At 38.4% G+C, this 22,948-nt stretch overlaps 2 protein-coding genes across 2 annotated transcripts; one reads left to right on the top strand and one right to left on the bottom strand.

Annotated features, from left to right (window-relative positions):
* Positions 1–942: 942 nt before the first annotated feature.
* Positions 943–11,126, bottom strand: LOC120492288 (coagulation factor XIII A chain). Its single transcript, XM_089125487.1, has 14 exons — positions 10,976–11,126; positions 10,715–10,894; positions 10,324–10,575; positions 9,776–9,894; positions 9,469–9,576; positions 9,179–9,356; positions 8,901–9,039; positions 8,609–8,712; positions 6,931–7,019; positions 6,130–6,283; positions 4,679–4,957; positions 4,404–4,564; positions 2,802–2,938; positions 943–2,188 (listed from the first exon to the last, which is right to left on the bottom strand). Exons 1-14 carry the CDS (start codon positions 11,103–11,105, stop codon positions 2,050–2,052), a joined length of 2,169 nt encoding a protein of 722 aa, XP_088981613.1. The 5' UTR covers positions 11,106–11,126; the 3' UTR covers positions 943–2,049.
* Positions 11,127–14,275: 3,149 nt separating this feature from the next.
* ly86 (lymphocyte antigen 86) lies at positions 14,276–18,327 on the top strand. Its single transcript, XM_039690500.2, has 5 exons — positions 14,276–14,528; positions 15,087–15,173; positions 15,257–15,385; positions 15,474–15,526; positions 17,200–18,327. The coding sequence occupies exons 1-5, from the start codon at positions 14,384–14,386 to the stop codon at positions 17,281–17,283; spliced, it is 498 nt and encodes a 165-aa protein (XP_039546434.1). The 5' UTR covers positions 14,276–14,383; the 3' UTR covers positions 17,284–18,327.
* Positions 18,328–22,948: the final 4,621 nt, after the last annotated feature.

Below are 22,948 nucleotides of genomic sequence, written 5' to 3'. Positions count from 1 at the left end.
TCATTGGGTGTGACATCATCCCAGGTTCACTGATAGGCTGCTGCAGTTGCCGCAGAACAGCCTATGAGCTCGCTAGATAGCCCGCTCTAGGTCTGGCAGCTGCTGCACTGCGTGGACGATGGATACAAAATTAAAGGGTTAGTCAGTATTTACTCGCCCTCATGTTGTTCCAACCCCGTAAGACCTTCGTTCGTCTTCGGAACACAAATTAAGATATTTAAGATATTGAGATCACCCCTTCATACTAGTCCATAGGCTTCTTGAGGGAATGACACTTGCTGGCATCGAAAAGTCATTAAAGGACACCGTTAAAATAGTCCAAGTGACTACAGGGGCTCAATCTTAACTTTATCAAACGACGAGAACACTTTTTGTGTTCATCACACACATGACCAGCGCCGGCCAATAGTGAGCCTACGTGTGACGTAACTCTACGCAATCACACTACGTTAACTGACTACAAGCCCATAGAGAAGGAAGTGAATAGTTGAAATAAAGTCGTTATTTTTGTTTGTTTTTGCGCACAAAAAATATTCTCGTCGTTTGACAAAGTTAAAATTGAGCCACGGAAGTCACTTGGACTATTTTAACGATGTCTTTGATGATTTTTCGATACCATCAAGAGTCATTCCCTCAAGAAGCCTATGGACTATTATGCAGGAGCGATCTTAATATCTTAAATATCTTAATTTGTGTTCTGAAGATGAACGAAGGTCTTGCGGGGTTGAACAACATGAGGGTGAATAAATACTAACAGAATTTTCATTTTTGGGTGAACTAACCCTTTAAGTTTTTGGGTTCAACATCTCAGAAAAGATGAATCTTTCCTGTAGTGTAAGCTAGCTTTTCTCGTAAGAGAACAATATTGAACAAATGTATTAGGGGCACTGGCCAATAACGTTCCACTACAACAACTTGTTTCTTTACTCACTTTATGTTTTATTAACAAGGTTCAGGAGGAGCAGGTGCAGATAATTAACACAATTAGCACAAGTGGAGATCAATCAGTAATCAACTCAGGACAAGATAAATAACAGCAGAACCTCCTCACTTTAGTTCAATCTAACCTTACCAAAGAGGGGAGTACTCTGGGTTCGGGTAGAAATTCTGATCTCGGAGTCCTCCACCTGGACAGTATGCATAACCTTAAAGGGATACTCCACTGTTGTTTCATATTAAACTATGTTATTCCCTAAACTAGCGAGTTGACGAGTTGATACCTCTCTCGCACATACCACTGGCTTAGACTGATTTGAACTTTCTAAAGTCAAAATATACAAAACTATTAGATTTTTGCCAGCATTTATGTGATGCAAGACCTGCACAAATGCTCACTTACAGAATTGCAAGAAATTTTAATGCTTGGAGTGTTAGTTTAGTAAATATTTCAGCTACCTTTCGAATGCCTCATTTAAGATTTTCTGGTTATAGTAAACTGGTTATAGCTATGGCTAACTGACTCCCTGTTGTGAAAAAAAAATGGGTTGTAAAGAAATGCTCAACATATTCTCTGCTCATAGTCTCACTGAATCATCTCTGCTTTCCCAGAATTTGACTTGTTTTAACAAGGATGTGCAAAAACCTCTTTCTGTCGTGTGTGTGTGTGTAGGATAGTGAGAGTGATTAACAGATAGAAGTCCATGACATTATAGCAGAGAAAATAAACAATATATAGTGAATAATACAGTTAGTATTATCTACCCCAAACAAAACGCATGTTAATGATCACTACAGATTTCAATGGATGTCACTATTTATTACAGTTCTCACACTTGCTGATGTAATTTTTTTAAAAGTCACTCAAAACCTTTATGACTAATTCTATGGACCAAAAACCCTTCTTTTTTCCTCACAGAAAAAAAAAAAGTTTCACGGAAGAAAGACACCTGGGTTTGAAACGACATGAGTTGAAATCATTTTTGAGGGAAATTCTGTATGGTGAGGAGGAGGAATTTGCTCTTTCAAAACAACATTGACAAAGCAAAGAAACTCTGTTTTCTCTTCCTGTCTTCTCCCATCTCTTGTTCACTCTTAGCGGTCATTCAGCTTTCAATATATTTGGATTACTAGCTGATTGGTGACCTGTCTCAGTAATGGGGAGTCTAGAACCGCCATCAGCACCTTCCTTCCAGGAGTTCGAGGGACCATCGACACTTTATATCTCACTGAGCCACCAGGTAATATCTGGCTGCAAGTGGAAGACATAAGAGACAAAATCATTTTGGGAATTCATCCAAAGGTGTATTTAATTTTGTATTGTATCCCTGCTGAAAAATCCAGCTAAAACCAGCCAAGGCTGGTTGGCTGGTTTTGGCTGGTCTCCCAGCCTGGTTATAGTTGGTTTATCAGGCTGGTTTTAGAGGGGTTTTGAACACTTTTTCAGCTGGTCAGGCTGGTCTTAGCTGGTCGAGTTGGTTTTAGCTGGTCTTAGCTGGTCAGGCTGGGAGACCAGCTTGACCAGCTAAGCCAGGCTGGGTGACCAACTAAAACCAGCTACTTCCAGCTTAAACCAGCTAAGACCAGCCAACCAGCCTAGGCTGGTTTTAGCTGGATTTTTCAGCAGGTATGTCTTCCGATTTCGGATTGCAACATATCTTTTTCACACAAAAAGATCATTATAAATAATACAAGATATGGAAAATGTAAATGGACATCTATATAAATAAATAAATAAATGTGTCTTTGTACATGTCTGGGCATGTTAATGGGTGTGTGGTGGAATAGTTGACAAGACTTTTTTTATTTATTCATTTGCATTTGATTTAGTTCACAAGCAAATGTGTTATAAAAATGAAGTTTACCTGTAATATTTTATTTTGGTTGGTATCAGACCAGGTCCATCAAGGCGGAGCTGAACATTTCGCAGGATGAAATTAAAGGGATTCTGGAAATCCACACTGATCGTGAGATCTCTGCCAACTCGCGGGGTTCCCGACATCTGTGGACGAATTATAATGTAGAGCACCAACAAATGTTTAGTGCTTTTACGTACAGTAGCTCTTTGTACGTGTACACAGGTAAGTTTGGAAAATCTTATCTAAAATTAGAACATAATAAATATGTGACCAGGATTACATTAAATTTGCCAAATCTGCATAAAGTGTCAATATCAGATGAAACATGTTTCACGTGAACGAGCCCTTATTGTGTTTTTATCAGTACTTTCTTCAGTTGACGTGCTAAAATAATGTTTCGTTAAGTAAGTTTTCTTCACGCAACTCCCATCAAGCAGATGGCAACTGTCAAGTGTCTACAACAGATGCGAGTGAACCGACCATTTATAATCCGTGTTTCTTTCCACGCTGGATGTGGCGCAACATGACAAATCCATGACAGGAGACTCTTGTCACTTCCTATTTCTGATGTGCTCTATGGCCTTGACCTCTTTCTGACATGAAGGGCAAATAAACTTACAATGTTCATTTTGATCTGTCCAAGCTTTAAAGACAGTCATGTTCTTTTTTCTATTAAGGTTAATTTTATTTTCTTTCTAAGTTTATAACGTCATTTTAAAGAAAGTAAATCAATCAATCATTAAATATAGGTTAGGGACAACACTGAGGGTGAGTAAATGATGACAGAATGCTCATTTTTGGATTATCCCATTAAGAAACTATTTCTAAATATATCGGGCCAGTTGTTCAAAGGTAAGCTGATCGGATTTTGGTTATCGGATTGAATCAAATCTTGAAAATGGGTTGTTCAAAAAGGGAAAGAAGGAATCTGAAATCAGATTAGATCAGGGAATCCAATCCTAGTTTTAATCTGGATCAACCCTTTTGTGTTGTTCAAAACTTGTCAGTGGGATTTGGATAAATTTGATCCAAAAAAACAGGATTATCCTGATCTCAACAGGGGGTTGGATTTCAAGGTGGATTTCAGGAAGAAAATGTAGTAAAACTTTAAAATTTGTCAAATAATACATTTGTATCATTTAGTGTATATACTTTTATTTATATTTTGCACTTAACTTGTATTATCGTTGTAACAGTGATAAAGTAGACATAACAATTAAGCTATTCAGTATAGTAAAGTAAAAATAAAATGAAAATGATCTTACAGTGACCCCATGTTGGCTCTTCTACCTGTTCTTTACTGGTAGCCCACATTGTGATATGTTGTCCCATTTAGAGCACTGGTAATCCGGATTTGGTAATCTTGAAAACTGTGTATCTGGATCAGGGTGATCCAGTCCAGTGTTGCTTTGAAAAACCAGCATAAAAGTAAGACGGATTACCTGATCCTGGATAGGAAAAAATGGGATTTCCAAATCCAGATCATTTTGATCCAGAATAAATGTTTTGAACAACTGGCCCATCAAGATCAAATTTAAATCTGAATTTTAGTCAAATTTTAAATCTGCATCAATACCAAGCCCTACACTTTTTACATTGGATATTTACCGTTATTGTGAGTTTAGGAGGCTGGAGAGTGACTACTTTCATCGTAGAGATGGACGTGTTGGTTTCCTCAATAAGCCCATAGGCCACAAAGAGCAGGTTGCCCTTATCCATCAGATATGGTGTATACTCCGAAGCATTGACATATACCGTCAGGGACTCAGCTGTAAAGATATAATGATCACACTGTAGCCTAATCCATAATCAGTGCTCCCAGAGTTCCTTTGAGCTGTTATAACTCAATTTCAAAGTAATCGGAAACAACAATCGTGACTCACTCTTCGAGGCTTCCACAGTTGCAGCTTTGTTTTCCAGCATAAAGGTCTCGCTGGTGACGCCCGTGTAAAACGCCACACAGCCAGTGATGGTAGCATTGATGGTGCAGGTCTGGCTGGTCTGATTGTTAATGTTCAGCATCAGCTTGAAGTTATCACCCATTTTTACGGCGTCGGCCTTGAGCTCGAAGGTCACTCCTGCTTCAGTGAGTGGTAAATAATCCCTAGCAGGAATGCCGGAACGCTCGGCATTCTGCCAGACCTCTCTCTCCTTGAGGGTTTCTAGAGTCAGAAGATTTGAAGGAAAATTATTGGGATGTTCTAGCTTGGATGCCAGCCCGAACCCTGCTCACAACATTTTTTTGGACGGGAAGTTCGGTCTGGTCTCGATCCATTGAGGAGTACCGTATTTTCCGCACTATAAGGCGCACTTAAAAGCCTTTAATTTTCTAAAAAAACAACAACAGTGCGCCTTATAATCCGGAGCGCCTTATATATGGATCAATTAGTTAATAACGCTCCACGTTATTAAATTCGCCCGCAAACTCGCGCTCGTGTCCATCTTATGCCCAGTTCAACCTCGTATAAATCAGGTTATGTGTATAAGTCACGAGACTCACTGTCCCCGGCGCTGCTGCAATGAAAGAATCTAGAAGGCAACAACATCTATTTGGACTGCCCTTGAATATCAAATGACCCTTGATAGATAAACATTCAAGGCTTTCGAGATGTTTTATATAGGGCTGGGTATCGAGTTTGATTCTTTTTTGGCACCAACCGAATTGCCTCGCCACTATTGAGTATCGAAACATTGTCTTGTTTTTCGGTTCCAAATTTTATATCTATGGGATTACGTCAGTGCATGCAGCATGATTGGCTGTGGCGGGAAAACGCTAGTTTACGTGGTTGCCCAAAGAGACGTGGCTTACGTGTGAAGCTGTAGTGTGTGAGTTTAAGCATCCTACACATAGATGGAAAACATGTGGCAAAGATCAAAAGTGTGGCTATGTTTCACCAGACTCGATGCCAGCTGTGCGCAATGTAATATTTGAGACAAGATGATTGCTGCCAAGATCGGCAAATCTGATGAAGCACTTAACAGCTCAAAGGTATCGGTAACGTTTTTTTTAACGTTACTAGCCGTACTTTTAGACAAAAAGAGATAAAAATCAGATAGCTACAATGATTTAATGAAGGGTTCCTCAAACTCGGTTCTGAGGGCCACTGTCCTGCAGAGTTTAGCTCCAACCCGGATTAAACACACCTACCTGTGAGTTTTTAGTGATCTTGAAGACCTTGGTTAGCTTGCTCAGGTGTGTTTGATCCGGGTTGGAGCTAAACTCTGCAGGACAGTGGCCCTCCTGGACCGAGTTCGAGGAACCCTTATCTAATGACTCCTAATATAATGTCACATCACTTTTTAATTCTGTAGACTGATATGGAATGAAACTTACTTTCTGGATATTTATAGGTAGAAGTGATGTCCTCATAGATGCTACTGCCTGGTTTGTTTGTCAAAATGAGCTTTCCAACATACCCGGTGTCCACATAGATAACCTTCACTTCTCCCTGCTTATTAGACCGATGGAATATCACATCACCGTTCACCTGAAGACAGAAGAGAGTTATTTTTTCCTGTTCATTTGCTTGTACAGTTGCTAAGATTTTAATGTATTGTAAATAAAATCTAAAGGTACGAATATCAACGAGAATTGACATTAGGGATGTGCCTGTATTCTACATGGGGATGGAAATATTTTTCAACGTTTGGTAACACTTTAGAATCCTGTTCATTCATTAATGAATAACTACACAGGAACACATGAGTAACACACTATTAACATTCAAGGGCGTAAGGGTTAATGCCCCGATTAGGTGTCTATTGTCAGGCCTCCGCTGAAGTCCATGAATACCTAGACAATGGACACCTCGAAGGGCATTAACCGGCTTATACCATGGTCACTTATGTGCCTTTAGAGCAGGGGTTCTCAAACTCGATCCTGGAAGGCCACTGTCCTGCAGAGTTTAGCTCCAACCCTGATCAAACACACCTACCTGTGAGTTTCTAGTGATCCTGAAGACCTTAATTAGCTTGCTCAGGTGTGTTTGATCATGGTTTTAGCTAAACTCTGCAGGACAGTGGCCCTCCAGGACCGGGTTTGAGAACCCCTGCTTTAGAGGCTCCATAGATAACACTATTCATTTTCCATTTGGATTTAGGCATCAGGCACATCCCTAAATTACAGTTTTCTTACCTCGGCAAAGACAAACTTTGCATCGAAGGGATAGCTAAGCTCTCCTTCTTTTATGGCACTGACAGACGTTGGGCCACACCGATGAAGACCTGAATGAGAGGAGGAAATTAACTCAATTGCTTGGAGTGCCTCGATGCCTCTACGGAGATTGCGCCCTCAAACTGCTCCTCACTAGTCTCACAGAGGAATTCAAGTATGCTAAAGTAGGACTCTAGAAAACACTGATTGAATCTTGTGATGTAATGTTGAGTAACAACGCTGGAAACAAACGGACTGCTTTCAATTCCTTACCACCATCAGCACCCAATCCACTGCAGATCAACTTTGTCCATATGGGGCAAAGGTAGCCAGGTGCAGGTGCACTTCTTTGGAGCATGGTCAGCTTGAAGGGGCCTGTGACCGAAAGATGCTAGTGGATGTTGGTCTGCGGCTTGTTTTTCCTCCAGAGATTGACAGCACCACAGTAAAGGCCAATTTATACTTCTGCGTCGAGGGTACGCCATAGTGTACGGCGTTGGCTACGCACGTAGGCGTTGGCTACGCACAAGGATCGTTGTGAGTATTTATACTTCTGCGTTCAGGTCTTGGTTGCTCTGCAGTACTGCTCCGAAACGCTAGTTGGCGGCAGAGGGATTTAATGTTCCACTGTGTTTAGATTCTTCGCGGCTAGGTTACTACAAGCAATAGAGACTGAAAGAGAGCGGATCATGAGTTGGAGCTTATTGAGGTGGAAAAACAGTTAACTTTAGTGAAATTACTAAAACTGAAAGGCAGAAATGAGAGAAGACGTCGGAGGAGATGGTACGTGTGGAAATGCGTGAGAAGGTACGTGCGGAAATGCGTAGGAGGAAATGCGATGCTACCGAGCCGACCAATCACCGATCTTGCGGTCGGCGTCGGCACGACGTGTAGTTACATTTTTGAGAAGGTGCGCGTCAGGCGAAGGTGAAGGATACGCGGTATGGGACGCGTCTGTGCGTATGCTACGCCGTACCTACTGCGCGCACCCTACGTAGAAGTATAAATTGGCCTTAAGGCCTGACATAGTTCTCTGTTCCCCCTGTCTGAAGAGGGTCTTAAGCATCAAACTCACTATACCCTGGGAGGACTAGAAGCATATGAGCGGGACAAAAAAACTACGCTATACTGAGCTAGCTGCTGAAGCATAAGATTGCAGATGGAAAACTGAAGTCCGTCCAGTGGAGGTGGGGTGTAGGGGGTTTGTAGCAGTGTCTGCCACCAGACTACTTGGAGACCAGGGAATCAGAGGCCAGAGTCTGGGCGAGGCCCTCAAAGCAATGTCTGAGGCCGCTGAGAGAAGTAGCCAGTGGCTGTGGATAAAGAGACATGATTCTTGCTGGGCTCCAGCTTGATTGGGGGGATACACTGTGGGGACTTGATCACCCCCTTAGGGCCTAGCTCAACCGAGGATGTCCGAGTTATAATGGCCAAAACATCCAATGAAATCTGAGGTGTGCTACTGACGATGTGTCCCTCGGATCACCCATCAATAGAGAATGCCCACCCAAAAGCTCCACTGTGACAACTACACTGTCAAGGTAAAGTACATTCTCCTGGTACGTGTTTGCACTAAAAGGATGAATTGTATCTCGTCCTGTGTTTCCTGAAAACGTAAGGTATATTTATGATAGTTCAAAAGTCATGGCAAGGTTCATACCATCACTGGTCTCCTGAGGGGTGCAGTCGATCACCTGCCAGCCAGAGAATTTTTTCGGCAAATCAGGTCTCATCATGTACACCTCATTCCAGCAGTGGTAGTTCCTTTAAGAAAAACTCAACTGTATTAATAATCAACCTGTCAGTTACATAACATTGGATAGTACATTAACTTCATATTGAAAAATCATGCAATGCCTGAGATAAAACTGTGAATTATATTAACCAAGGAACAATTTTTTGCAGGATAGAAGTTAGGACAACTTGAATGTAACACTATTTGTGTATCTCACCAGATTGAATCTTTTGTTCGGCTTCGGTCTACTCTCCCGTATTGGTCTAGCACAATATCTGTCCTCAGGTCGCCCGTGTTGTCGTGAGCAGAGCTGAAGTTGGTGATGACCCGTGTAGGGATCCCGAGACAGCGCATAACTGGGTGGAAAATATGAGGTTAAACATGTGGTTAAATGTCACAAGCCTACAATAAGTTCATTCTGAAAGTGTTTTAAACTGTCATGAAGAAAAAGTTCTCAAACGGACACCCCGAATAATGTGCAGTGGCCATACTCACGAGTGTTCATTACGCCGGCAAACACCCAACACTGAGCGAAGGACACAGGAACACCACCTTCTCTAGCATATTTGAGCAGGATTTCAGGACTTCCAGTCCAGGCAGTGGGTGCTGTGCCATTGGAGAAATCGTCACTCCAGTTGCCAACCAGGACACCATCATCATCATTGGCGTTTAACTGAAATATAACACCAAAAAGCCTAGATAAACATCTATTTTATTATATGTGTATTCATGTAAAATGGGTTTGTGGTATAGTCTATCCTTTGATTACCGTTATAAAATCATACCAGAGCTGATGCTTGCCGAACAATTTCAAGGGCACTTCCACGGAAAATTAGTGGTACTTTCCCAGAATCCAGAACAAAAAGACAGGCATCCAGAACCCCCTCTTCAAACTACAGGAAAACACATTAATTTGTGTTTTTAATTCATGGGTGTCAAAGCCGAATATGATACAAAATGCTGGCACTGACTGGCAACTTAAACATAAACCTCTGACAGGGAAAGAGTTTAGTGATGGCATATGGACCTGAGCTCAATAGGACAACATGTGTTTATTTCCTTGGGGGAAAAAAAAACTGTATTACTGCTAACCTGTCCAAAGTTCCATGAACGGGAGATAAAGTTATTGGCATCTCCATTGTAGATGGTCCCCACATCATTCATCACATACTCCTGTCTGTCGATCTCTCTGGGTATGTACACCTGATCCGCTGGGAAGAAAAACATACAATACACTTCCTTCATAAGCATTTATTACGTTTTATAAGTTAATGACAGTAATTACAGTAGGGGTGCCATTTACAAGGCAGAGATCTGAATCCATTCAGTTGCTCCCAATTTCACCAATAATCATAAGATAAAATGTAGGACTGGTTTTCTATCCAACATTTTATTAATGGGGCCTCTTGATTCCTATCGGTTGAGCCACATTCAAAGCTGTTGTAACTACTCTACAAACATAGACCTTAGACCTCATTACATCAATATTTAAATTAAATGATATTGTTATAGACTGACCATTTTATAAAAGCAATACATCCCGTGAAGCCATGGTTTATAGTGAATTTAGAACAGCTAAGGGAGGTTTCTAAATTCACTGTAACCCATGGCTTCACAGGGCTTCACCTGGTTTTACTCACCAGGGTCCCAAGGATTGAACAGCACATAGACATCGGTGTCAGTGTTCCTCACAGTGCGCTGTTTTCCCAAATTACTCACAACTACAACAAAGGTTTGAAACCGACCAATGATGCAGCTGGCGTCTGGTGTTACGCCAATGGTCACATAACTGCCTTGTGTTTCCACCACACGACTCTTCCAGAGCACTTCAGGTTTCTCTTTACCAATGGGCAAAATAATGTAGGTGCCCCTGTTTTCATCAGGTAAACTGCCTGTGAAATGAGCAGGACAGCAGACGTGACCTGTGTTAGACTATGGGGGATATTTCATGCACTAATGTAATGTGCAGCTTCTTTATTACAGATGTACTTTATCACGTATTGAGAATTATTCCTGGATGCAGAATCTCACCAATCAGGAACTCCAACTCCACATTGTCCTGTTCATTGAAGTCCCGGTTAAAATGGATGATGATGGTGAACTCTTTATTCCTGCGCACGATGAGGTTGGAGCTCACATACTTGTCAGTGTTGTGGTCTTTTTTGTTCTCCGTCACACGCATGTCAACACTCAATACTGAGAGACTTGTGGCTTGTGTTTCTAGAAGAAAAAAGACTTGCTGACAGACTGTGGTGAATTGTTTTAGTTAGGGCATGTTTAGTTAGACTTTACCTTCATCCGGAGGTCCCCTTGGCTTCAAAACATCAAATGCCACAAACTCAGGTGGATTATACTCATCTAAATTTGATTTGGCCAAGGGAATACGGCCGCTTGCTGAGTTGGGGTTGGGTTGTAGTAACATGATGTACACAAGATGCCTTGATGTTTGTCTGGAGGACAGATCATTTTAATGTTAGAAATCTACTGACATTATAGACTGCCCATTTGGTAAAGCACAACTTTGTATTAATGCTAAAGAGTTTAGTCATTAAAAGTGTTGAACTTACGGTGTGTGATAGAAGACGAGATCTGCTGAGCTGAGGAGGCTCCAGGCTGATGTGCTCATGAAGAGCTTCATGCTGATTAATAAAGGCTCAGGACTTCCTCTTCCACTGGAGAAAAACACATCCATGGAACCAGAGCGTCCGAAGTTAAGATGACCCCAAGATCAGGTCAGTCCGACATTCAACTCTGTGACCCTGCTTCTGATTCTTGATGACAGCAGCATCTTCCAGACTGTCAATAACATGTAGATGAGATTATAATACTCATGTACTATAGAAATTCCTACAATATTTAATTATGAGAAGAAAAGTTATGAAGTGAGCCCTATAAACGTATTTAAGGTCTTTTGAAAATTTCTCCAAAGCGTTAATGATAAGATTTACGCACAGTATGTTGAAATGAGATGTTTGAATTGAAACCTTGGGATAAACAGAGAGACTAATATTAGCGTTGACACCATTCTTATGATGTTACGAGAACATCAGGATTTATTGGAAGTGTTCCCGGTTCACTTCACTTCAAGGTTAACTACTTGAAAATAGTTAACTCCGCATCATACATAAAGTCATCAACTAGCCAACAGAAACGTCATGTTGCATCCATGTTGTCACTTCTTGAGTCTCTCCATCATTGTCCGACTTCGATTTGAACATAAAATGCAGAACAGTTTCTGACATTGTAGTGTGTGTCTGAAAGCTCCCAAGGACCATAGACAGTAAAAGAAATGGACAGAGCGATCTCATTGGAACTCCATTGAGACGATTGAAGCCCGTTTTTGGCGATTTTTTTAGCACTTCTGTCCCTGACGCGGAGACTCAACCAGAGCTTGACTACGTAATGTGATGAGAGCAACCCGTCTGTCTTGGAGTGCTGTGGCATGAGAAATCTGAATCATTCCCTTCCTAAACTCACAGAGGCGGGGAGTGTGAATAGGAGCTGTCCATGAGCTAGGAGAAGGAGACAATTCTGCTAGCTATTCTGATTAATTATTTTGTCATTTTGCCTCCACGTTTCCCCGATTGCGCGCAAGCTATTTCTCCTGTCCATACGGTAATCTCTCTACTGTGCGACAGAGAGTCGCGTGGGTATAACGCAATCGTTAGCCTACTTTCACTAAAACTGCTTTTACGGGGCCATAACATAAGCTGCAAGGTAATGGAGCATTTTATACATTGTTGTGTTTCTTTAGAAATAAATAAAGGACAAATGGGGTCTTCAAACGCCTCAGATGTAAAGTTATTCGCTGTCAAAGTGACGCCAAAATGAATGGGAGTCAATGGGAATGCTAACGCAAGTGAAGTTCTGCTACAAGATGGCAGCTCCCGCGAGGCTTCAACTTCCGGTCGATGGATTACCCCCTTGCTAAGGACACCAGCTGTTGAAGCTCCGCCCCCTGTGCCGGGAGCAGCAGCTCTTTTGCATTTAAAGTGACACACACAAAACAACGCGCTTTTACTTACCCTCAATTTTAACATGCTATAAAAAATGATCTGTGGGGTATTTTGAGCTGAAACTTTACATACACATCAGAGACATGGGGACATCAGAGACTTATTTTACATCTTGTAAAAGGGGGCATTATACCACCCCTTAAAAAAATAGTCCCTTTCTCCTTAAAAAAAATTCTTCGTGCCTTAAAATATCTTGAATGTAACTCAAAAACCTTGCCTCATTTAGTATACTCCTTTCTATAAATATGCCCCGCCTTCACTCACTCACAGCAGCTCAGAGATCCACTGGTTGACGATCACACGTTGATCTGATTGGTTACAAGGTTGTTTGTGATGTTAGCGATTTTAAACCCTGTTTTTGAGACTGTCTTTGGTTCACTGCAGTTTAAAAGAGAAAATACTCGGCAATGGGTGTTGACTCAAAGCATATTAAAAACACTACATAAACAAAATTAAAGGCTTCATTTTCACCGCAAGGGGTCTTTAAGAAAGTGTTTTGGAACAGCAACATACGTACATTCCTGATTGTGGATTTAATGGATGGATGGGCCTACAGTAATGGCCAAAAGTGATGTCCAGAGAGGATATTTGCACGGTAATTGCTTTTAATGATACTTAAGGTTACATTAAATGTTTATGTTTTATTGAGTTGCACTCTCAGAAAAAAAAGGTACAAAAGCTGTCACTGGGGCTGTACCTTTTCAAAAGGTACACTTTTGTACCCAAAGGCTGCCTATTGGTACCTCAGTGGTACATATTAACACCTAAAATATACATTTTAACACTTTATATGTACATATTAGTACCTAAAATGTACATATTACCACCTAAAATGGACATATTAGCTCATGAAAGTTACATATTGGCTCCTGAAATGGACATATTACCACCTAAAATGTACATATTAACACTTAAATGTACATATTAATACTTAAAATGTTCATAATTAACACTTAAAATGTTCATATTAGCACCCAAAATGTACATATTAACACCTAAAATGTACTTATTAGCTCATGAAATGGACAAAAGTTTACCTTTTGAAAAGTTACAGCCCCAGTGATAACTTTTGTACCTTTTTTCTGAGAGTGTAAGGTTAAAATGACAACATAATTTGATAAGAGAAGCAAACTCCAGCATGTAATTAAATATGTGTTTTATTTTATTATGCAAAAAAAGGCATAGAACACAAAAGTCTCAAGGGAAAAATCATACATTGACTATTGTGTAATCAGTTATTAATATTTTGGTTGTGTTTTTGATTACAGCAGCCGTTCTCCTGCTGGGCATGGTTCATGCATTTCTTTCCAATCCTCCGTGAGTTCTTTCCAAAGTTGAGCTTCATTGGAAGACATGCATGACGTGTCACATGTTTTTATCAGGGGACTGAGTAGTTGAAGACAGTTTTGAATCATTATCATGTTGGAAAATACACATTCGCTCTACTTTCGGCTACACTCCAGTCGTGTCAAAATATCCAAATAATTCTTAAAAAAATAATAAAATATATATTCAGGAAGTGTCTATGAGGTCACCTTGTTATTGAGTACGGGGAAGTGAAACTCGTGACACGCTGCCATTATCATTTGACACAAATGAGAAGTTAAGTTGCCTCGTTCCGCGTATTTCACCTACAATTCACGAGGAGTTAGTCAGATTCTGGGTCTAAAGCAACTGAAAGGCTATGAAGTTACATCTGTGCGATAATGTGTTGTTGGTTCTGATTCTGAGTATTGTTCAGATGAATTGGGTTTACTCTCAGGATCACCAATGGCCTCTTCACACAGTGTGCAGCTCAGACAGACTCACGGTGACCTACAGAAGCTGCGGTGAGATCAGAGTCACACACACATTACTAGCATGAATGCATTAAATTGATCAGAAGTTACACTAAAGTAATGTTACAAATGATTTCTATTTCAAATAAATGCCGTGCTTTTGAACTATATTGGTCAAAATAACTCTGAAACTGTTTTCACTTTTAACTCTGTAACTGTTTTCAGCATTGATAATAATCAGAAATGTTTCTTGAGCATCAAAATCATCATATTAGAGTGATTTCTGAAGGATCGTGTGACGCTGTGCTGAAAAATCAGTTTTGGAATAAAAGGAATAAATTACATTTTACGGTATAATCACATAGAAAACCGCTCTTTTAAATTGTAATAATATTTCACATTTTTACTGTATTTAATGAATTTTTGATCAATGAAATGCAGCCTTGGTGATAATAAATCTCACTGATCCCAAACTTTTGAATTGGTGTATGAATTCATATTCACATTTTGATTGAGAGATGTCAATCATTTACATCAACTAATGATTTATTATGTTCAATTCAATCCCCTCAAATTGCCTTTTTTCCCCCCCTGATTTCACTGTTTCAGACCCTTTACAGGATGTCGGTTTCACTTTCCTGCCTTGCCCTAACAGATTGATCGGTCCTATAAAAATCAGATTGGCCCTTGTTCTGAGTAAGATTTTCATCTTTATTAATATTATCATTTGAGATGAATGAAAGCAAGCCTTGCAGCAGTAGCTGTGTGTTCTCTTACAGGACAGTCCATCTATGAGCTTTATTCATCACTTGAGCTTCTGCTAGAAGACACCCATGTATTGAGTCGGGAAGATCCGCTCTGTCTTCCTCATTTCCCACGGTTCACTTTTTGTGGAAGCATGAAAGGAGGTGGGCAATATTTGTCAAGTTTATGATATGTATATTGAATGCAATATGAATTTATTAGGAAAAATGTATTTAATTTTCATTTCTCCAGAGCTCGTCACCATAGATTCATCCTTTCAGTCAAAACTAGACCTTCCTCTAAAGGTTTGTTTTTTGCACTTCATTTAACCCTCAGGTGCTCTTCGGTCATTTCTGACCGAAGAAATTTTCTGTTTTGAAATTTTTAAAAATCACAGCTTCGTCGGAATGTTACGAAACTTGGTGACTTTTATGGCATTGGGTATGTGAACACCAAAAAAAATTGAGGTCATGATCCGAGCAGGCTAAGTGGTCGTGAAAAAAATAGTCACACTTGTGCTCTTCGGTCAAAAATGACCGACCATAGGAAATGAATGGGAAATTGACAAAAACACAAAAACTTTGAGAATTTTTGTGTGTACAATCTACAAATCGGCCACGATGCAGAAAAAAAGTGCTTAGCATTGAAGGGGTGACACTCTAAAACATCAAGAGTGCAAAAGAGACATACCCACCCCTACGCACACACATACACACACACTTTTATACACAAAAACACCAATAAATTGTGATTAAAGAAATCTGTTTTGAATATTTAAAAATCACAGCTTCTTCAGAAAATTACGAAACTTGGTGACTTTTATGGCATTGGGTATGTGAACACACAAAAAAAGTGAGGTCATGATTCGAGCAATTTAAGTGGTCGTAAAAAATGAGTCACACTTTTGCTCTTCTGTCAAAAATGACCGACCCATAGGAAATTAATGAAAATTCTCTGAATTTTTGTATGTACAATCGACAAATCAGCCACAATTCTAAAAAAAAAAAGTACACCGCAGGAAAGGGGTGACACTTTACAACATCTAGAGTCCAAAACAGACACACCCACCAACACACACACACATACAAACACATTTTTATACACATACACACCAATAAATTTTGATTACAAAAAGTATGTTTTGAATTTTAAAAAATCTCAGCTTCATCGTAATGTTACGAAACTTCGTGACTTTTATGACATTATGTATGTGAACACACAAAAAAATTGAGGTCATGATCTGAGCATGCTAAGTGGTCTTAAAAAAAATAGTCACACTTGTGGTCTTTGGTCAAAAATGACCCCCATAGGAAATGAATGGGAAATTGTAAAAAAAAAAAAAAAAATTGTTTGTTGAATTTGTTTTTTGTTAATTTTTTTTTTATAAGAAATAGTTTTTGAGATTGTTTCAACTATATATTCAAATCCACCACCAACAACAACAAAAATGTGTTCATAAACAGCTGGGGAATTCACATGCCTCTCAATAGAGAGCTGTACATGCCATCTAGTGGTTACACCATGATTCTACGCCTTTTCTCTATACTTTAACCAGATGGTGCTAATTTTCTTCAAAAAATATTTTTTTCTGAAGGCCTAGACTCTATATTAAACTAAAATACTGCATTTATATTTTTTGGAAAAAAAAATAATATATATATATATATATAGAAAAATATATATATTTTTCCATGGCAAAAATAAACCATAAATATTGCATAAATATTTAAAAAATTCAATTAAATTGTCTCAAGAATAATATTTATATAAAAAGAATAAATATTATAGAACAAAAATAAATTGCATTGGTTTTACTGAAATGGAGAAAGTTTCATTTTTAGGTGTCCGGTCACTTTTGACCGGGAAGATAACAAGTGTGACTCTGAAACGAAGAGCACCTGAGAGTTAAACGTCTATGCTTTTGTCTTCTGTGAGCATGGAACTGAAATGTCTTGATTGAATTATGTATAATCCACAGGGTAATTTTCATCTTAATCTACATGCAATAAACCAAGACGGCTTCCAGATTGCCTGCGTTAATGCAACTATATCCATCCAGTAGTGATCCTTCAAAACTAGACGACCTGAGTGTTTTCTCACAGTGTGTTGAGCTCAGACGTTATACTGCATTTCAGCAAAGGGGTTTAATCAAAATTAATTGTGTTGTTCCTCTTTGGGACATTATTGTTGTTTCTTCAAAAGGGAATTGAGTGAATGTCATCATGCATGCAGGATTTTTGCTGCTTTCATGTGATTTCATAATTATCTTGTTCCAGAAGTGTTTCACTCAGATGCTAGTAGAGTATAGGCAAGAAAATACTATCATATTTTTTGTTTCAAGCCAAAAAAAAAAAAAAAAATTTAGCCTATATTACTACATGTTGAAATGCTATGATCTGAACAAAGAGTAAAAAAAAAAAAATCATTTGAATATATATTTTTTTTTACATAATTGTGCCTGTGCCAGTTTTATGGAAGTAAATAAATGACAAATGTTTTTGCAATAAAAAAGCTTGTCGAATTGCACTATTTGAAAAAATAATGCATTGCATTTTTAGGGCTTGCGTTTTTATGGGCTGAAATTAAACATGGCTGTAGCTATTTAAACAGTGAATATTTCAATTCAAAGCATTTCAAACACATTAAAAAAAAATCAATAATCCATATTCACCTTTTAGATTTCAACTCCAAAATAGTATTCATTCTATTTAAAAATACAACCTATAAAATTCGGCAGACAAGTTTTAGTTCGATTTTATTTAATTTTCAATTCAGCGGTTCAAAAAGTTCGACAGAAAATTCAGCATTAGAACGGCAGGAATATCAGTAGATTGCCGATTGAGAGCTGTTAGTCTCACCAGCAGGGGGCGCAAACGGCTGTTGATCATTACCACTACTAGAGCAAGCAACGGGTGAGAGAGTCATTCATTCATAAAAACGGATATACAAACAAATGAAAACAAGCTTTTTTATTTCAAAAACATTTGTATTATTTTAATTCCATACAGCTTTGCTCAGAATAAAGCTTAGGCCTATTATTAATAGCCAGTGTGAAGTGAATATCATTATTATGTTTTACTTTCAATAAAGATTTAATTTCTCCAAATTATGGCAACATTGTGAATTCTGTCTTTTTACGGTGCTTGAAATGCTAGCTATGAAGTTATATTATTGTTATTGTTATTTCCATCATAGAATTGAAAAAAAAAATGAAACACAATGCACAGTTTGAGAAAGCATTGGAAATGTTTCCTGACCTTCTCCTACTATGCATACGCCATATGTCATCAACATCGGTACGCTTTGAATGCTAAAAACAGCTAAAATTATATACCAAAAATTGAAAATAAACTAAAGCTTTAAGGTTTTTTTTTTTTGTCAGTTCATCACACACAATATATTTCACACAGACGTTTCACACACAATTCTAACAGTCACCAAGAGATGGAGACATTCACTCTTCTGATCTGCACCATCTCGGGCACATCTTCACACATCATCACTGCTGCGGATTACAGTTAACTAGCATCTGGAGTTCCTGTAAAAACAAACACACGTTATGCGTTGTGTTGTTTATGTGTTGTAACTTTGTGTCCGTGGAAACGCGTGGAAACAAAGTTGGTGCAACCAACTAAAGTAAGTAAGTAAGTAAGTAAGTAAGTAACACAAACCGCAAAGTTTATAATGTAAACTTTTATAACGATAACACAGAAATGCATCACATGCCGACTATTAATGAGGAGTGATGTCATGTGACCTGATAATCTCGAGATAGTACAGACCCAAATGCATGCAATATTAAACAGGCAGATCTTGTGTGACGTGTCCATATGGCGGTGTGTTCTCCTGTCCTGAGATTAGATCCTCCTTTCACATACATTTACTTGTTTATTTTCTCGTCAAACACACCAGAACTTCCATCATGACAGAAATAGGCTACTGCAGGGTCTTTCTGAGCGACGCATCACACGCATTTAGAAAGTAAACTTCACCTTTTGAAAGTAGAGAATGTAAAGCCAGTTTAGAAAATGTAATTTAGCTACAGTCAGTGCTTGAAAACACAAGCTCATTTTCATCACATAGCGGGTTTAATTCGTAAAACAAGTGAGGCCATTATTGCATGTGGTTAAACTAGCATTGACAGATGTAGGCTATCCAACGCACATGGCACCCTTTACAGTCAATATATCACACTTCGGTTATGGGTAGGTTTAGGTCTGGGCTACGGTTAGGTTTAGACCACTAGGAGGCGCCTTCTGGCCCATATATATCTGCGTCTCATATTGACGCTAAAGGCTGGCTTGTGCGTTGGATGTATACGCTTTGGCAAAAGTGTATGTGACGCCTTAGGATGAGAATGGGCTGGAATAAATAAACCCTTACGAAAAAGAAGTTTAGTCAAGTGTGACAGTCTTTTAAACCTAAAATAAGAAATACTTCTGAGAAATATATTTAAAATTGCACTTAAGTAAACTTGACTTATACTGAGAAAAGTCTAAGTGTGTTTGTCCTGTAATCTTTTGATCGAGATGTCCTTAAAAGTACAATTAGGCTAAGTGTACATGGCTCATAGTTATGTTTACTCTTCTGATTGGATAGCATTTTAAATACGTTTTCACAAGAAACAAGAGATTGAACGTTGCAAAAAACGCGATCATTAAACACCGAAATAGGAAAATAGTACTTAAAGTGCAAAAAATAATACAGAAAATATGGCTATTATCAAATGTGACGCTAAAAAAAAATGTACAAGTAGGCATATACTTGCAGTTAAAAAAACTACTAAACTAGTACTGACTGCATAAACTTAAAAAGTATTATAGTAAACTAAAAGCTTTACAAACGTTTTGCTTTACAAACCAAAACTTGGAAAGTAGTCAACGTTTAAAAGTATACTTTATAAAAAGTGTGCCCAAGTTATATTAAAAAAGTACATTTACACTTCTAGTACACTGATATTACTACATAAAGTCTAAATATACTTTTTCTTTATTTAAGTTTTTTTTGGCAATGCATTGCAATAGTTTCCTTAATTGATTAACAGGTTGATAAAAACTTTAAAGCATCAAACAGTGGTTATTTATTTTTTTTGATTTATTTATCGATAGTCAAAATTTGACAAGGATCAAAAAAGTTAATCAAACACTCTAAAAAATGGTGGGTTGGTTTACCCAATTTTGGGTAAAATATGGACAAATCCAGCCATTGGGTTAAAAATTTAATTTAAAAATGTAACCCAATGGCTGGGTTTGTCCATATTTTACCCAAAATTGGGTTAAAATAACCCAGCATTTTTTAGAGTGAATAAAGACAAGAACGGGTATTGTTCAAAATTCATGCATAACTTTGATGAAAGGTTTTGATCCTTCAAATGTTGACGAGACTGTATATTACAATGAGGATGAATCACAGACCTGTCAGTACACTCAAATAAAGGTTATTGACATTCGAGGTTATTTAATATCCATGGAACCTGAAAAAAGGTTAATTATTCAATGAAATGTTACTTTGGGAATCCAAGAACTTTTTGCCTCAGTAATGGTGTTTATTAATACACAGATTACTGGACTAATGTTTGCGCCCACAGTAACCAAATCAATGGAGCAACACAACAAACCTCCGAGAATCATCCTCCAGGAAACCTGTTCCTTCACTTCTTCTCCATGAATAGGGGCCATCAAAATGAACAAATCTTTTTTCGAGTCATTTGGTTCATTCAGCAAACAAAATAGATGAAATGACTCGAAAAAAGATTTGCTCATTTTGATTAACAGGAGAGTCACGAACGCGCATCACAGAACAGAACAGAGCCAGGCGAGCATTTGAGCTTATAAAACTTAAACTTTTTTATTTATTTTTTAAATGAGTGATCGTTTCGCTTGATAAGACCCTTATTCATTGTCTGGTGTCATTTAAAGTCATAAAAAAGTCTCACTTGGACCTTAAACCGTTTGGTTCCCATTGAAGTCCATTATATGGAGAAAATCCTGGAATGTTTTCATCAAAAACCTTAATTTCTTTTCGAAGACGTGTACATCTTGGATGACATGGATCGATGGATGATAATTATCAGCAAAAGTTTTTTTTTTTTTTTTTTTAAGTGAACTACTCCTTTAACTTGACGTGAAAAATGGCCGTTTTATAGATATGCTGCAAATTGCTCCAAATCGGAGTGCAATAGTGCAAAAAGCATGAGAATTCAATGTTGTTTACTGTGTCTCGTCCTTAAAGAGCATCGTCCAGCACAGGCCTTCCGTTATAGCCTGGTTTTGAGGGTTTCATCTTTAAACCGAGCCGGGATGGCTCTGATTGCTGTCCTCAGACTGCACTGCTGAGGTATTCTTTCAGGCTCGCTCACCGAGGATAAAGGAAACCTTTTGTTGCTGTGAAAGGTTGTTCCCTAGCAACAGGGTTGCATTTGGAAGCCTAGGTAACGGTCAATAAATAACATCATTCTCAAGTTTCGGCTAGTTTGGAGATGGAGGTCTTGCATCTTGTCTTACTTTGTGTACTGTGTAGATTTGTAGGCCTTTCGGTGAAACCTGTCGTCCGGCGTAGGTGTAGTTTACATGATAATGAAAGAAACGGACAGTCGCTTTAATCGCTTATTAACATATTTGAGCAGTGAAACGGAGGCGTTCCGCAATGATGCAGTGACGCAACCAATGATAAACTCCTCAGACCAGTTATTCATTGACCCATGAACTGAGCACCAAAACTGCTGGAGGGCAAATGCTAAATATATTTTTGTTTTGTCTTGTTTGCAGTTAAACACAGCTGACACAAAATGTCGTGGCGTACTAATCGATCAGAATTACAGAATGATAGTCGGTTAATTATAATATCCAGTGTCAGAGGGGGAAGAGATGCCTGCGTTTGGCCAGTCCAGTCAGCCTGAGCGGTTTCAGACACTTTCTTAAAAGACCAGTTAAAACCAGTCGAACACCAGCTTGGCCCAGCTGGGAGACTATCAATACTGTAAAAGTGAATATGCTTTATCTAATCAATAGAACTGTGGCAACAGATTACAAGCAATATTATTAATTAAATTAAAAAAATTAGAATTGAGTAATAATTAATGAAATTATTTCCTTAAAAGTTAACCATTTAAAATGAGTAAAGTTTACACCAAAATATTTAACAAAAATATCTCACTAACAGACAGGCGTCAAAGATTAATTAATAACTCTTTATTTTATATTGGCAACATTGAAGACACCTGATGTTAACAAGCAGAATCACTGAAGGAGAAAATCGTCATTATAAAACAAACACCGATCACCATAATGGTGACTTAAATTTATGTGTTTTTGGTTGGTGTTGAAAGTTTTACTCATTTTAAATGGTTAACTTTTAAGGAATTAATTTGATTAATTATTACTCAATTCTAATTTGTTACATTTAATTAATAATATTGCTTGTAATCTGTTGCCACAATTTTTTTGATTAGATAAAGCATATTCATTTTACAGTGTAAACTGGTTTAAGCGTGATGGAGAGTTGGTACTGAATGTCCTTAGCATCAGGAGGACTTTGCAGCTTTAACAGACAAAACCTAATGATTGATGAAACCATCATGTACTAGGCCATTTTAAGCTTGTTTTCACATTACAGATTGTTACATGCCAGACGAAACTTATTACCTTTCTAACTTACTCTTATTCTTAGTTTAAAGTGATCCCTTCTTTGTCATTGAATCTGTGTATTTTTTATTTGTGGTGCCAATA

This window comes from Pimephales promelas, chromosome 22 (assembly GCF_988280905.1).
Source record: "Pimephales promelas chromosome 22, fPimPro1.hap1.1, whole genome shotgun sequence".
NCBI lineage: Eukaryota > Metazoa > Chordata > Actinopteri > Cypriniformes > Leuciscidae > Pimephales > Pimephales promelas.
This window is presented reverse-complemented; position numbering and strand designations above follow the sequence as displayed.